At 32.4% G+C, this 17,054-nt stretch overlaps 1 protein-coding gene across 1 annotated transcript in view; it reads left to right on the forward strand.

Moving 5' to 3' along the window:
* The window catches only part of LOC127704468 (glutamate receptor 4-like), a 36,846-nt gene that overhangs the window by 7,199 nt on the left and 12,593 nt on the right, over positions 1–17,054 (forward strand). The window contains exons 2-7 of the mRNA XM_052208555.1: positions 6,787–6,918; positions 10,463–10,645; positions 12,937–13,233; positions 13,842–14,041; positions 15,099–15,158; positions 16,349–16,606. Of these exons, the coding sequence (XP_052064515.1) occupies positions 6,810–6,918; positions 10,463–10,645; positions 12,937–13,233; positions 13,842–14,041; positions 15,099–15,158; positions 16,349–16,606 (1,107 nt within the window). The 5' untranslated portion in view covers positions 6,787–6,809. The remainder of the gene's footprint in view (positions 1–6,786; positions 6,919–10,462; positions 10,646–12,936; positions 13,234–13,841; positions 14,042–15,098; positions 15,159–16,348; positions 16,607–17,054) is intronic.

Genomic DNA, 17,054 nt, shown 5'->3' on the forward strand with positions numbered 1-17,054 from the left:
AATTAGAATTTACGTTTGGACGTAAAACGTTTCGAATGTGAATTAAACTAAATCGAATTAGTTAATGTGAATCGAATTCGAATTACGTGTGAACGCAGCATAAGTCAACAGTACTTAAAATGATGGTAGTTATAACAAACTAAGAATATGCTATCGTGACACGACACGCTAAAAATAATCGTAGTGATAAAAAAAATTAAGAATGTGTCATCATGACACGACACATTTAAAATGACGGTAGTGATAAAAAACTAAGAATATGTCCTAATGACAAAACAAGCTTTGAATGGCGGTAGTGAAAAAAAAATGAGAATATGTTCTAATGACACAACACGTTTAAAATGACGGTAGTGATAAACTACTAAGAATATGTCATTATGACACAACACCTTAAAATGACGGTAGTGATAAAAAAATAAGAATATGTCCTAATGACACAACACGCTTTAAATGAAGGTAGTGATAAAAACTAAAAATATGTCATCATGACACGACACCCTTAAAATGACTGTTGTGATAAAAAAGTGTTCATATAAATATAAATTTTAACTTTTCAAAAGTTTTTCATAAAGTTTCAAAGCGAGCAACACGAAAAACAAATGTCAACTTTAATTTTCTGCGTCATTTAAAATACTGAATTGGCGAGTGTAATTCATGTACGTCATGTGCGTATATCCCCATCACTTTTTAGAACGAAAACATCGTTTCATTACAAAGCAAGGAATAGCGTCATCTTAGAATAGAAAATTGATGATGACTCAAAATTTCAGTAGAATGAAATAAAATAGTAATAGAATAACCATTTTCCAAGAAAAAGACGACTTTAATTACATTTTATGTACGTTCGCTCTTAATGCAAAATGTAGTTCATGGATTCCATTTCATTAGGTAGATCAAAATAATAATATTTGATCAAATGGAACGTATATGTACAAACTTTATACCAATGCATCTTACTTATAAAACAGATTCTAAATTTCTAATCAATAAAATGTGGGTTGGTCATTTGACATTCATAAACAAGGTATTTCATTAGTGAGTTGTTAAAAAAAAAGACTAGGGGGAGGGTTGGCGCCTTCAAACTAGTTTAACCCCGCCACATTCTGTATGTGACTGTCCCAAGTCAGGAGCCTGTAATTCAGTGGTTGTATTTTGTTGCTGTATATCATATTTGTTTTTCGTTCATTATTTTGTACATAAATGAGGACGTTAGTTTTCTCGTTTGAATTGTTTTACATATGTCATTTCGGGGCCTTTTATAGCTGACTATGCGGTATGGGTTTTGCTCATTATTGAAGGCCATACGATGACCTATAGTTGCTAACTCCTATGTCATTTGGTCTCTTGTTGAGAGTTGTCTCATTGGCAATCATACCACATCTTCTTATTTTTATAGCATTGTATTTCTGTTTTACGATTCATTGTAGCAGATATGTACAGAACTTTATATCTATAGCTGTATTTGGCAAAACCTTTTGAATTTTTGGTCTTCCATTCCTATTCAACTTCGTACTTTATTTGGCCTTTTAAGGATGTTCGCTACTCTGTTTCAAAATAACAAGCTTTTTAAAAGACTGTTGTAAATTGATAGTATATAAATAAAGGAACTAAAAAAGCACAAACAAATTAAGGGTCCGTGTACTTATTTTCGAGGTATACGCATCGCCTTTGAAAATTTGGCGGGAAATAATTCTCTCTAGACTTTTTATACATTTAGCATTGGCACCCTTTTTCTTTTAAAAATTATGAAAAAATAACAAGGATTTTATAGCATTTCCAAATATGGCTTTTTAAACTATGTGTAATAATATCATGAAAAGAAAATTAGGGGTTAGTGGGGAAAATTTTTTAATGGCACTACATCGATAAAACTAGAGGATTCCGAATATCTGGCAAAAATTCAAAAACAAGAGAAGCGAACATCCTTAATTTTGTTTTTATTCGAGCGTCCCTGTTGAGTTTTTTTTAGACGAAACGTGCGTCTGACGTACACAATTATTAGTATGGTATCTTTGACGAGTGTTTTTTATACACATTGTTTGTTTTATTTATTCTGAGAAATTGCATGATAGGCCTTAGCAACGAATAAGCAGACTCAATATTGGTTTGATCAGTCTGTACCAGGCATGGGGCGAAAACATTGCAATGTAATGCATCACACTACAATTACTTGGACAAAACCAGCATTTTATTACAATTACAATTACATGTATTTTGGAAAGAAATACATTACATTACAATTACTTTACTAAGGTAATGCATTATATTACACATTACATTTTATAAATTTTATTATCAAAAGAAACATATATACAACATTTTATACTGCAGTCTTGGTAAGTATTAAATAGGTATTTGAAAAATCCTTTCATTGTCCTATTAGACCAAATGTCAACAATCAAATAAATGCGATCAGCTTCCTGAAGATTGTCATACAATTTTTGACGTACATCCTTGGCCTTAGTCTGTATCAATTTAGATGAAATATGTTTCTGGCTTGGAATTTTAGGTTAAGATTTTAATAAAGTTCTTAAAGTTTTGACTTTCAACTGTTGAAAATGGGAGTAAATCACTTTTAGCAATATATTAAAAAAGTGAATCTGTAGCTTTGTTTTGCTTTGGGTCATTTAATTGATATTTCTGATAACCAGATGGTTTTACAAAATTTTCCAAGGTTGATTGTTCATCTGGATCAGGCTTTTGATATTTTGAAGTATACAACTCTGTGTTTTCTCAAAAAAATTCAACTTATTTTTTCATCTTTAAATATCTATGTATAGGTTTTTCAATGACTATAATGGTATATGAAAATGACTGCAAATAAAAAAAAAAACCAATATTATTTTTGTATGTTCATAAAATAGATCTGTTTTAATTATTAGTGTAAATGTTTTAGTATTAAGTTTAGATGAAGAAAATCATTAGTGTTACAACAGTTCAAATTTACACTTCTTGTTAATCATTTAACTATAAATTGATTTGTTTTTAATTTTCCTATTTTCTTAAAGGAAAGAATAAAACAGTAGGTACTTATTATCCTTGAAATTTGTAGCAATATATAGAACTATCAGACAAGAAGTAAAGCCATGTAATGCATAAATTACATGTAATTTTGCCAATGTAGTGCATTACATTACAATTATATGTAATGCCAAAATTTGGGCATCAAACATTACATGCATTACTTGGGGAATTGTAATACATTACAATGCATTACAATTACAAATTAGCATTACCCCATGCCTGGTCTGCACAAACCAATATATTGTTTTCTAATTACCATTTCACAAGTCACGTTCTATACCCAATTGTTTTGACACCAGACACATACTGTTTTATTTATTGCCAGACATACTTTGATAGACCTTGACAATGTCACCAGCCATTTTCTATACCGTATTAGTATTGATGTACTGACACCAGACACATACTGTTTTCTTTATTTTCAGAACACTTTGATAGACCTTGACAATGTCACCAGCCATTTTCTATACCGTATTAGTATTGATGTACTGACACCAGACACATACTGTTTTCTTTATTTTCAGAACACTTTGATAGACCTTGACAATGTCACCAGCCATTTTCTATACCGTATTAGTATTGATGTACTTACACCAGACACATACTGTTTTCTTTATTTTCAGAATACTTTGATAGACCTTGGCAATGTCACTAGCCATTTTCTATACCGTATTAGTATTGATGTACTGATACCAGACACAATCATACTGTTTTCTTTATTTTCAGAACACTTTGATAGACCTTGACAGTGTCACCAGCCATTTTCTATACCGTATTAGTATTGATGTACTGACACCAGACACATACTGTTTTCTTTATTTTCAGAACACTTTGATAGACCTTGACAATGTCACCAGCCATTTTCTATACCGTATTAGTATTGATGTACTTACACCAGACACATACTGTTTTCTTTATTTTCAGAATACTTTGATAGACCTTGGCAATGTCACTAGCCATTTTCTATACCGTATTAGTATTGATGTACTGATACCAGACACAATCATACTGTTTTCTTTATTTTCAGAACACTTTGATAGACCTTGACAGTGTCACCAGCCATTTTCTATACCGTATTAGTATTGATGTACTGACACCAGACACATACTGTTTTCTTTATTTTCAGAATACTTTGATAGACCTTGGCAATGTCACTAGCCATTTTCTATACCGTATTAGTATTGATGTACTGACACCAGACACATACTGTTTTCTTTATTTTCAGAATACTTTGATAGACCTTTGCAATGTCACCAGCCACGTTCTATACCGTATTATATAGTATTGATGTACACGAGATACATACTGTTTTTTGTTCTTTCAGAAATGATACTTAGATAGATTTTGGCAATGTTACCAGCAACAGTTTGCTCTATACCGTATTACATGTAGTAGACTTGTGATGTAATGTTACCAGCAACAGTTTGCTCTATACCGTATCACATGTAGTAGACTTGTGTTGTAATGTTACCATCAACAGTTTGCTCTATACCGTATCACATGTAGTAGACTTGTGTTGTAATGTTACCAGCAACAGTTTGCTCTATACCGTATCACATGTAGTAGACTTGTGTCGTAATGTTATCAGCAACAGTTTGCTCTATACCGTATCACATGTAGTAGACTTGTGTTGTAATGTTACCATCAACAGTTTGCTCTATACCGTATCACATGTAGTAGACTTGTGTTGTCATGTTACCAGCAATAGTTTGCTCTATACCGTATTACATGTAGTAGACTTGTGTCGTAATGTTATCAGCAACAGTTTGCTCTATACCGTATCACATGTAGTAGACTTGTGTTGTAATGTTACCAGCAACAGTTTGCTCTATACCGTATCACATGTAGTAGACTTGTGTTGTAATGTTACCAGCAACAGTTTGCTCTATACCGTATCACATGTAGTAGACTTGTGTTGTAATGACACCAGATAAATAATGTTTTCCTTTTTCAGAAGTACTGGGATAGACTTTATCAATGTTACTAGCCATGTCCCATACAGTATCAGTATAGATGTTATATTTCAGAAGTACTGGGATAGACTTTATCAATGTTACTAGCCATGTCCCATACAGTATCAGTATAGATGTTATATTTCAGAAGTACTGGGATAGACTTTATCAATGTTACTAGCCATGTCCCATACAGTATCAGTATAGATGTTATATTTCAGAAGTACTGGGATAGACTTTATCAATGTTACTAGCCATGTCACATACAGTATCAGTATAGATGTTATATTTCAGAAGTACTGGGATAGACTTTATCAATGTTACTAGCCATGTCCCATACAGTATCAGTATAGATGTTATATTTCAGAAGTACTGGGATAGACTTTATCAATGTTACTAGCCATGTCCCATACAGTATCAGTATAGATGTTATATTTCAGAAGTACTGGGATAGACTTTATCAATGTTACTAGCCATGTCCCATACAGTATCAGTATAGATGTTATATTTCAGAAGTACTGGGATAGACTTTATCAATGTTACTAGCCATGTCCCATACAGTATCAGTATAGATGTTATATTTCAGAAGTACTGGGATAGACTTTATCAATGTTACTAGCCATGTCCCATACAGTATCAGTATAGATGTTATATTTCAGAAGTACTGGGATAGACTTTATCAATGTTACTAGCCATGTCCCATACAGTATCAGTATAGATGTTATATTTCAGAAGTACTGGGATAGACTTTATCAATGTTACTAGCCATGTCCCATACAGTATCAGTATAGATGTTATATTTCAGAAGTACTGGGATAGACTTTATCAATGTTACTAGCCATGTCCCATACAGTATCAGTATAGATATTATATTTCAGAAGTACTGGGATAGACTTTATCAATGTTACTTAGCCATGTCCCATACAGTATCAGTATAGATGTTATATTTCAGAAGTACTGGGATAGACTTTATCAATGTTACTAGCCATGTCCCATACAGTATCAGTATAGATGTTATATTTCAGAAGTACTGGGATAGACTTTATCAATGTAACTAGCCATGTCCCATACAGTATCAGTATAGATGTTATATTTCAGAAGTACTGGGATAGACTTTATCAATGTTACTAGCCATGTCCCATACAGTATCAGTATAGATGTTATATTTCAGAAGTACTGGGATAGACTTTATCAATGTTACTAGCCATGTCCCATACAGTATCAGTATAGATGTTATATTTCAGAAGTACTGGGATAGACTTTATCAATGTTACTAGCCATGTCCCATACAGTATCAGTATAGATGTTATATTTCAGAAGTACTGGGATAGACTTTATCAATGTTACTGTCCCATACAGTATCAGTATAGATGTTATATTTCAGAAGTACTGGGATAGACTTTATCAATGTTACTAGCCATACAGTATCAGTATAGATGTTATATTTCAGAAGTACTGGGATAGACTTTATCAATGTTACTGTCCCATACAGTATCAGTATAGATATTATATTTCAGAAGTACTGGGATAGACTTTATCAATGTTACAAGCCATGTCCCATACAGTATCAGTATAGATGTTATATTTCAGAAGTACTGGGATAGACTTTATCAATGTTACTGTCCCATACAGTATCAGTATAGATGTTATATGAATGTTTTGGGCAATGTTGTTTCATGATTTGTTTTTCTTACGAAATACTTTGATAGACCTTAGCAATGACACCAGTCACATTTTTCACCGTATTAGTATTTATGTTTCATCAGTTTTCTGGACAATGTTATGTTCATGATGTTTTTTTTTTCTTCAGAAATACTTTGATAGACCTTAGCAATGACACCAGTCACATTCTTTTACGTATTTGTATTGATGTTACCTGAATGTTTTGGAAAATGTTATTTTGGCAAAAACCAAACACCTGTCAAGTATAAGTTTGCTGTAGGTGAGTAGACAAGTATAACTTTGTTGTTGTTGAGTTGACAAGTATAACTTTGTTGTTGGTGAGTAGACAAGTATAAGTTTGTTGAAGGTGAGTAGACAAGTATAACTTTGTTGCAGGTGAGTAAACAAGTATAACTTTGTTGTAGGTGAGTAAACAAGTATAAATTTGTTGCAGGTGAGTAGACAAAATATATAACTTTGTTGTAGGTGAGTAGACAAGTATAACTATGTTGTTGGTGAGTAGACAAGTATAACTTTGTTGTAGGGGAGTAGACAAGTATAACTTTGTTTTTGTTTAACTTCGTTGTGGGTGAGTAGACAAGTATAACTTTGTTGTAGGTGAGTAGACAAGTAAAACTTTGTTGTTGGTGAGTAGACATCTATAGAAATAGTTGACGTATTAACACAGATTGGATACACGTTATCCATCGTTCCTTTAGTTGATTGATGAAACTAATTTTGTTTGAAACATCATACATCTGGTTCTAAATGTTCAATCGACAGTTCAATACAAACTTAAATGAATATGAAATATGTACTCAATTGTCTAGTATGTATGCATTGTCTGTATGCATACAGTGGATGGAATGTTTGTATTGAATATGAACCATGGACAATAAAATAAATTTAGATTCTTCTGATATTATGTTTTGGTAATTTGCCTCCAATTTCAATCCTTTTTTTAAAAACACCTCACGTTTGCTTCTAGTGAGCATGTTCAATGTTTTAATTTATGTGTTCCCTATGCATATACAATTTCTTACAGTGATTGTTCGTATAATCAATACTAAATGTGAGTCGTGTTGTTATTGCATAAACCACCTGAGGGGTTTACGCCTATAATCCGTGGGTTTTGGTAGGTTCTATGGGTCATTCTGATATCATCGGAAAGAAGATTCTCGGAAGGTCCTGAAAATATTCGATCATTTATACAGTCAGGTAGTTATCTATGTCTTTGATACGGTCCATCGATGGATATGATACCACGTGACATTGTATATTTCAACAATCAAAGTTTATTTATAGATCGGAAAGTTGTAAAGTTAAGACTAGTTTGCAGTAAAAACAATTATATATTCCAACCTCTTTGCCTTTTGACAAAACATATGCGTTTTAATGTGAAGAGTATTTTAAAATATCAAGTACAATGATAACGAAATTATATATTTTTTGAGACGGTCCCCATTACGCATTGCTTGTGTAGTATTTAATACAACGTGCTGATGTGCATTGTGATAATAAACCTGGGAATAATATACTTTCAACTATATTACATGTATGTTCCAGAATACATCCATTATTTCTGAACGTTTACCACGTGATACTTTGAAATTCCATAATATCCTGAGATAAGATCGGAAAGCAAGAAGAAACAAAACGAAATATCTATCTCAGATCGGAAAGCAGAAAAATAATTAAACATATAGATATATTTGTCAAAAATATTTTATTTCATCAATAGAGGGAATATATATAGAATTTACAGAATATGATTAATATATTGTTACAGTATATCAATTCCAACAGTGAATACATTTACACTAATTATAGACAACATGTGAGCACCAAGTGAGGGATGCACATAAATAAATCAGTATCTAAACTGTAGTTTAAAAAATAGTTGCATGGTTTTAATTCACAAGGATTTTATTTCCCTGCATCTCACTTAAAACGTAATTAATACTTTACAATAATCAATAATCATTTAATTCTTATATCAATTATTTTATACCGCTCTAGTGTGGTTTTGTAAGTATCTGCCTACATTTTGTATATCAATACATTCATAAAATGGAAAGTTGGAATTAAAGAAGAGATTAATGTGTTGATAAAAATGTCCATCAGTAAATACTTGATTTGAATTTTCGGAAAAGATTTATTGTATGTTACTAGTAATTGAATTTCATTTTTTATTTCTTTTTTAATAGTTCAACCTTATAGTATCTAAATCTTTGCAATATGGTGCGATTTTGAAAATTATATGTATTGTATTGACCAGCTATCCTGCACACGCCTTTGTGCTTTTACATTATATTACACTCTGGTCACACGATATGGATTTGACAACAATATCGATCGGTTTGCAATTAATCGGGAGTCAAACCACTATAGGCAGGTAGTTTGACATCTGAATTCAACACATTAAATTTGAGCCTAGAATACATAACTATGATAACGCAAATGTATATTCTAATCCAGAATATCAGTGCGTTTACTCTACATTTACTATTTCTTGACACAAAAAAACAACAAAAAAACAAACAAAACATGTGCATATGGCACGCCTGAACCACTTTTATAGATAATCCTAGATTATCTCAGATAAACTAGGATTATCTCAGATAAATTAGGATTTTCACTTGAAAATTGGGAATTTTCGCATTTCTCAGTTCTTAATTCAGGACACGGCAGTAAGAGCTTGACATGTGACTTTGGAACACGGTCATCATTTAGGTATTCTGACCTCTAGTTGTTTCTCTTTTGTTTGTTTTGTTTTTGAATGACAGTCCTATTGACCTTATCCAAACATATTCTTTTATATAAATTGGGTCTTTTGAGACCATGCGCTCTTCACATGGAAATTGGACTTTCAAATGTTTTAATACCATCTCTACCATGAGTAAAGACAGCTCTAATAATGAGTTAAAGAATAATTGAAGGCATCCGGGAAACAAAATATGAAGATATGTAGGATAAAACAAATCCATTCAGGTTATAAAGCAAATTGAGGGCTGAAACTTATATTGCGATTGGTCTGTGCTATTGTCTTTAGACATCCAGTTTCCAGAAACTGGGAATTGCAATTAATAGGATTATGCCTTTGTATATATAACAAGAAGAACAAATGATGTACACTCCCAAGTAATAATAAAATAGTCAATTTAAAAGGTAAATTCATATATTAGCTGGTACAGACTACACTTTTCTATTTGCAACTGAAATCCAACGGTGCTTTTAATCATGAAGGTTATAGTGAGCCCTAACATTTAAAAGTTGTGACTTGCCATGAATTCCCAGACTGTTATTTGACTTGTGCAAGAATCTACACACAATTACCTATTTTTCAATAAAGGTATTTTAACATCATCATTACCATATTCATATATTTACATTAAATCATTTTAAATCCGGCAAAAGAAAAAATATTCGGCAACATTTTTTTTGATAACCCACATTCTCGGGTTTACGAATTGCTTTTTTTTTTTTTTAAAGAAAGCATCTTGTTTTTTAAAATTGTTTCTGTATTATGAAGTGGATACATACTTCTGGACGAGTTCGGTAACTTTTCCCTGATTTATTCTTTGATAGTTTAAACATATTTTATTATTCATAAAACCAAACAAACGGATGAGAGACAAGCTTTACAACTTACATGAGTTACATTATTTAAGTACAGTGTCTTCTGTTAAGGAATACTTCCTTAGCTCTCAGAACTATCCTAATGCAATGTCAACAATTTTATCAACTGTTAATACAATAACAGATATTAACAGAATACTCATTCATCAAAGAGTACTCACATATTTTTGTTTTCATTTCCATAGGTATTTTAAGTCCCTCGACTGGATTGATCCCCTTACAAGAATTTGTTGAAAAGAATATACAAAGTAACGATACAGAAGTGATTGATTGTTACAGTTCTATCAGTATAGTAAATATTAACGTCCGAGATAATCTGACCATACAGGAGAATGGATGGACTAACATCAAAGATGGACTTTACAAAAGTATGTATGGAACAGAACAGTTTAGACAATGAATTTTCATATATTTGTACTACAATTAAATAAGAGTTACACATAATATTAATAGTATGACAGTCAATCTTTGCAGGATCACATTGCATGGACACTTGGTTTATGTGTCAGGTACACGGATTTTGGTCATAAGCAGTTTAAGTTTAAATAATCACAAACTGTATTGTCTTTGTACTGAGCAAAAACATATCTGAATCCATGTAAAGACAATTAACTGTAGTCAGTATCATTTTTTATGAACAAGAACGCATGAAATTTATAAAATGTTGTTTCCAATGATTTACCGTCTGGTTGTACTATGGTTACACTGTCAATGTATCATAAGATTCATCTGACCAATGGGCAGTTTTGTTATACACGAGAAAATCACAAGCGACATAAAAGTAAATACGGTGACCTATAGTTGTTAATTTCTGTGTCATTTGGTCTCATGTAGAGAGTTGATTGGCAATCATACCACATCTTCCTATTTTTATATATACGACTTAGTTCATAATTTTTCCGTGATGTGTTACACAAGGAGTGAAAGTTCTCTTTCTTAATATGATGGAAATCGGGTAAGATAGTTTGTATGTGTATAATACGTATAAATATCATATGTTTTCTGTTTACGGTGTAAAATTTACAAAGAATGAAATGTACTTGTATGCACAATTATGTTACAATTCTTTGCTCACATCAAAGAAATATCGAATAGCATATCATGAATTTGAGTAAGAAGACAATTTATAAGCTAAATTTGTTTTTTTATTGCACCCGCCGTAGACGACGGGGGCATTAGGTGTTACCCTTGCCCGTCCGTCCTTCCGTCTTTCCGTCCCATTTTCGTTTGTTTGAAGCTTGAGCGGGAGCATTCGTGTCCTCAAACAGTCTTCTTTTCTTTCTGTAACCAATAAAAAATCTTATTGAATTATCTTTCTTCTCAATTAACGAATTAACAAACAGGGACTGACCAGGATACTTGTGACCTTGTCTATATATTTGCATCAATTATTTCGCAACATTAATAAGATTGAAAGTTCTAAGGTATTGTACTACATCTTTAAGCGCAATTATAATATATTTCGATAAGTACATATATTTCTATTACCTAGCCCTGTTTTGAATTTCCGAAATTTTGTGTAGTCAGAACTGGGTGTTCTCTCATTACTTTCAATTTGATAAAGTCACAAACAGAAACATATAGCTGACATTCAAGACCATTAAAGCGTTCATTTTCACGGTACACAGAGGAATCGTTTAAGCAATTATCTGTTAGGGTATCACCCGCACAATAGTCAGTACATTTGGGTTGACATGAAATATCATTGATATTCATTTATTTGTTAATTTACAATTTACAAATGTTGAATTAACTTTTCAGAATTTTCAGTATTTAAAGCTCTAAAACTTCGTATTTGATTAGGCTTTCTAACTGTTTGAATTCGAGCTGCACTGGTGAGTCTTATATCTCTACGAAACGTCCGTCTGGCGTACACAATTATAAGCCGGGTATTTTTGTTGAGTTTTCATATATAATTTTACAATACTGTTGATTGAGAATCAACCAGACCTACATCATAATTCACTGGGGGAAGGGGCTCGTGTAACTTTAGTAACAAGCATCTCAAGATGAAAAAGTTGAAAATTAAAAACTATTTTTACGTTTGTTTTATTCTAAATTCAATACCCCGTAAAATCCTAAAATAAACTGATTTCAGACACTCTCAATGCAAATTAATCTACATGAAATAATATAGTCCGAGTTTAAATACAAAGATAGCAGTTAAACGACCAAACTCATGTTACTCATGGGATCGTATAGTATGCGGGTCTGGATTGGGGTTCTTCATTTTTGCATTATTTGATTTATCAGGTCATTTTTCTCTTTTTTTATATTTTAATCTCCCCATTATTCTCTATTCTTAATTGATTTGCCTATTTCTCTCTTTTACTCCTTATTTGATAAATTGTAACACCCTCATTAATCTCTATTCTTAATTGTTTTGCATATTTCTCTCTACTTCTTATTTGATAAATTGTAACACCCTCATTATTCTCTATTCTTAATTGTTTTGCCTATTTCTCTCTACTTCTTATTTGGTCAATTGTAACACCCTCATTATTCTCTATTCTTTATTGTTTTGACAATTTCTATCTATTCTTTATTGTTTTGGCCCATTTGTGTAGTATTGTTCCATTATACCATATTGTGTAAACCCCATCCAAACCCTCATGGTATTATACAAACTAGCCATGATGATTATGATCCTCTTTTTCAGCTTTAAAAATCCAAGCTAATGATAAAGCTGAGACTGGTGTCAGTGTGGTCATTGGACCGTATTATACAAACCTAGCCATGATACTGGAACAAGAAAACATACCGTATGTCATCACCCAGGACAAAGGATTTGATTACGTTGACGAGACCCGAATTGAAGATCATGTCTCGTGGTCCAACCTGTTGGAGGTGACACCTCCAGCTGAACAACTTAATCAAGCAATAGTTGATCTTTTCCTCGCTTGGCAAAATAAAACTGCAGTTGTAGTTTTACCAGATGATCCTAAAATAAATGACGGTAGATATATCCACCTTTAATTTCTATTGCTTATGTATTGAATACCAAGTCAAACGTGCATCTACCTTTTGAAACTGATTTTTAAAGTTTGCTCCACCACTGTCCCGTTTAGAGGGTTGGGCTCTCACAAACATGTCTAACCCTGTCACATTCTTTATTAGCCTGTCCAAAGCCATGAGCCCGTGATTCAGTGGTTGTCGTTGGTTCATGTCTGTCATATTTGTTTTTCGTAGATTGTATTGTTGCAAATTAGGCCGTCAGTTTTCTCGTATGAATTGTTTCACATTTTTCATGTAGAGGCCTTTTATAGCTGGCTATACGGTATGAGTTTTTGTAATTGATGAAGACCATGCGGAGACCTATAATTGCTTACTAAAGTATTTGAAATCTGGTGGATAGTTCTCTCATTGGCAACCATACCACATCTCCTTATTTGTATATCACAATATATAACTAACATCATGCTTAATAAATAGTGCACCAGAATAAATTTATTTAATTGATTTATACTCAGAAGAACTATTAAAAAGAACATCAGAAAAAATACAAAAATAAAAAAGAATCTACAAACTTGTTTTAACTTCCTCGGTTCCAATATATATTTGTAGTATGCCAGGATTTGATACGTCGAATGATAGCCAATCAGATTTCTCCAATATCGTATTCTCTCCAAATGAATTCAGAGGAAGATATCAGGAACCAAACAGTGGAGGTGTTACGAAATGCCCAGTTACTTCGACAAGAGATCATCCTAATTTGTAGTCCTAGGGATGATCAACATAAACTAATACAGAACGTTCTAAAGGAGGTAATATCATGCTATTACATTAAAAGCTGATTTTTCTTACATAAAATATTCTGTAGAAAATTACTTATTGCTATAAAACGTATTGCAGTTTTTGTTTGAAAGAAAAAAAAAATGAAACAAAAGATACCTAAGAGATATTCAAAACTCATAAATCAAAGAGAACTGTCACCACCATGGCAAGTCGTGTGCTCAGGGCAAGTCGTGTGCTCACGGCAAGTACACATTCAGTGATAAGTCTTATTCGATGATGTAAAGGAGGAGAGAACGGATTATGATAACAATGATTAGAAAGGCAAGTTCTTGAATATCGTAGTAACTATGGAAAGGGATATTTCTTTATTTGTTCAATTAAATTTCTTCACTCTAAATCGTAACTATGAAATTATAAATTTCATAATTTGTCAAATGGAATTTCCAGGTTTGTATAAAACGTATATTTGTTTTTCAATCGAACTATTAAAACTCTCTATCTGTGAAATGTAATTTCTTGGTTTGAGTCACGTATTTGGAAAATATGTCAATGTGATTGTTACCGCTGACAACCAATGAAAAGTTCCGTTTCTTAAGAAAAACTACAAGTTACAAATCAAGAAATTACAAATCAAGAATAAAGTAGTTTCAAAATATTCCACAAGAGGTCGCTGTTAATGGTACACGGCAACTCGTACCTTTACCAACTGGTACTCAACCAACTCATACCCAATATTTACCAACTCGTACTTTGACCCACTCGTTCTTTGACCAACTCATATTTCTACCAACTCGTACTATTTATTTAGCATTAGTATGTTTCATTTTTTATAATGCAGTACAAAAGTCTTATTTGAGAAGTAACGAAATCATACGTTTTCATCCTTGTTGGTAAATAAGAACATATTATCACAAGCTTATAGGCTCCATATAATATTGGAGAAAGATATATTTTTGTTATGAATTCGTTATTATATTACATTGCAACTATTGTGTTTCTTTTATTTTTTATTAAAGAATGACATATACTGAAGTTCTGTTGTAAGTTTAAACCGATAATAATTTCAGCATTCTCTTTTATTCACAGGCAAAGTCATTTGGAAACATCATGGAAAATGAAAGGAATATATTTATTTTCCATGATTCGGTAAGAATTAGTATTGTGTCATGTTTTGATCTTGAAACTGTTTTGATATTAATCATTAATTTGATGGTAAAATGGTTTTTGTGAAACTTTGTTGCGTATAATTTTCACTGCAGGAAAGCTGCAACTCACAACTTTAGTTACAATTATCTCTAGGCGAAAAGAAAATGTCACCATTTAGCGTTTGTAGCCAACATATTACACAGTGACATGACATGTTAGCAAATTTGTTTTTGAGTGTAGGCCGTCCAAACCTTTTACTACTTTTCTTCACCTGTTTCATCTTGAGATTATATTATAGGTTTTACCGCTTCATTTATGGTATTTTTGTGTCTTCACGGCTGTCATAGTTAAGCACCTACAAACCTTTTTTTTACACTGTTGTCACAATGACTTGAGTTAGGTTGCCCGATTCTCATGACATATTAGCAAAATATTATTTGACACAAAATGGCTTTTCGGGACCGTGTCTATCACCACTTTGATTAGATTAGTTGCTGCTCTTTGTTTCTGAGTTAAAGGACAAAAGCAAAAGGTTACCGCATTTTAAAGTTTTACATAATCTAGATATGAACTTTCATTCACTTCCCCTTTACAAGATCTTTCCAACCTAGGGCAATTAAAACCCCTGCTGAGGTAGCATTCATGTGGCTGTGTAAGCTGTTAAAATACTTAGAAAAGGAACTCGTACATATAATAGAATGTCTCGTCTAAGGAGAGTTTCCCACTTTGTGCACATAAAGGAATCCCTGCAACTTTGAAGGATCCGTACACATAATAATTTCTGTCTCATCCAAAATTTCTTCTTTTTCAAGGGACAAAATTTCTGCCCTGCCTTTGCAGAATTGACCCTTTTAAATGATTTTTATTTATACTCGTCCTACATAATGCATAAATTATGTGCCACTGTACATTAAGCATAACAGCAATTATTCAATAGTTAGAAAAATCATTGATTATTTTTTTACAGACATTATAATACAACAGGATCATTTTCAAAAGTCTTTAAATCTTTTGATGACATCCTAGCGGCAAAATCAATACCTAAAAGATGTTTATCCCCCTGCTCCCTTAATCATACTTTTGCTGTCAAATTTCTAGAAAACTTATTTTTCACACCCCCAAACCATTCGGAAGTTTGGTGCATTGATACGCCCTCTGACGAGAAACACTACTTTTTGACTATGTTTCAGTCTATGTACCTTGAACCATTTGATGAAGGACCTATGTATCGACAAGGACTGTTTGAAGCAAAGTGTCAGCTTCTAGCATATCGTTATACAGAGATACGACCCGGAAGTAAATACCTAACAAGTTCATATGAAGCCACTGCTATTGATACTGCACATTTGATACAAAAATCACAGAAACTTTATCTGAAGAAGATGAGTGGAATCGATGAACATGTAGATATATTTAACAGAACGAAAATGATAGAAGCACTGCGTGAGGTAGGAATAATTGATGCAAATATTGTTTAGAATTCGATAGAAGAATGCTTCAGGTAATGTTATATAATTAACTGCAGCAAATATCGCCTTTAACGAGGCGTTTCGTGAAGTAAGGTTAATAGTAATTGACACATTATTGTAGAATTGTGTGAGGCTAGGTTACATGCAACTGATCAAATACCGTACTTTATTAACCAACTTACTACAATATGTATAGAAATGCCCATGCTTTATAAAAGGAAAATTTCGACAACTGGTCATTATGAACGGAGAAATTGCTACAGCCATGCATTACGAAATTTCAGTCATGCATTACGAAATCACACCCGTGCATTACGAAATCACAGCCATGCATTATGAACAGATAAACGGGACATCGATTAAATCAAAATGTCGTTTATTTCTTCAAATAAGTGACAACTTTTTAAAATTTTTTTTAACTTAATAT

This window comes from Mytilus californianus, unplaced genomic scaffold (assembly GCF_021869535.1).
Source record: "Mytilus californianus isolate M0D057914Y unplaced genomic scaffold, xbMytCali1.0.p SCAF_6, whole genome shotgun sequence".
Taxonomy (NCBI): Eukaryota; Metazoa; Mollusca; class Bivalvia; order Mytilida; family Mytilidae; genus Mytilus; species Mytilus californianus.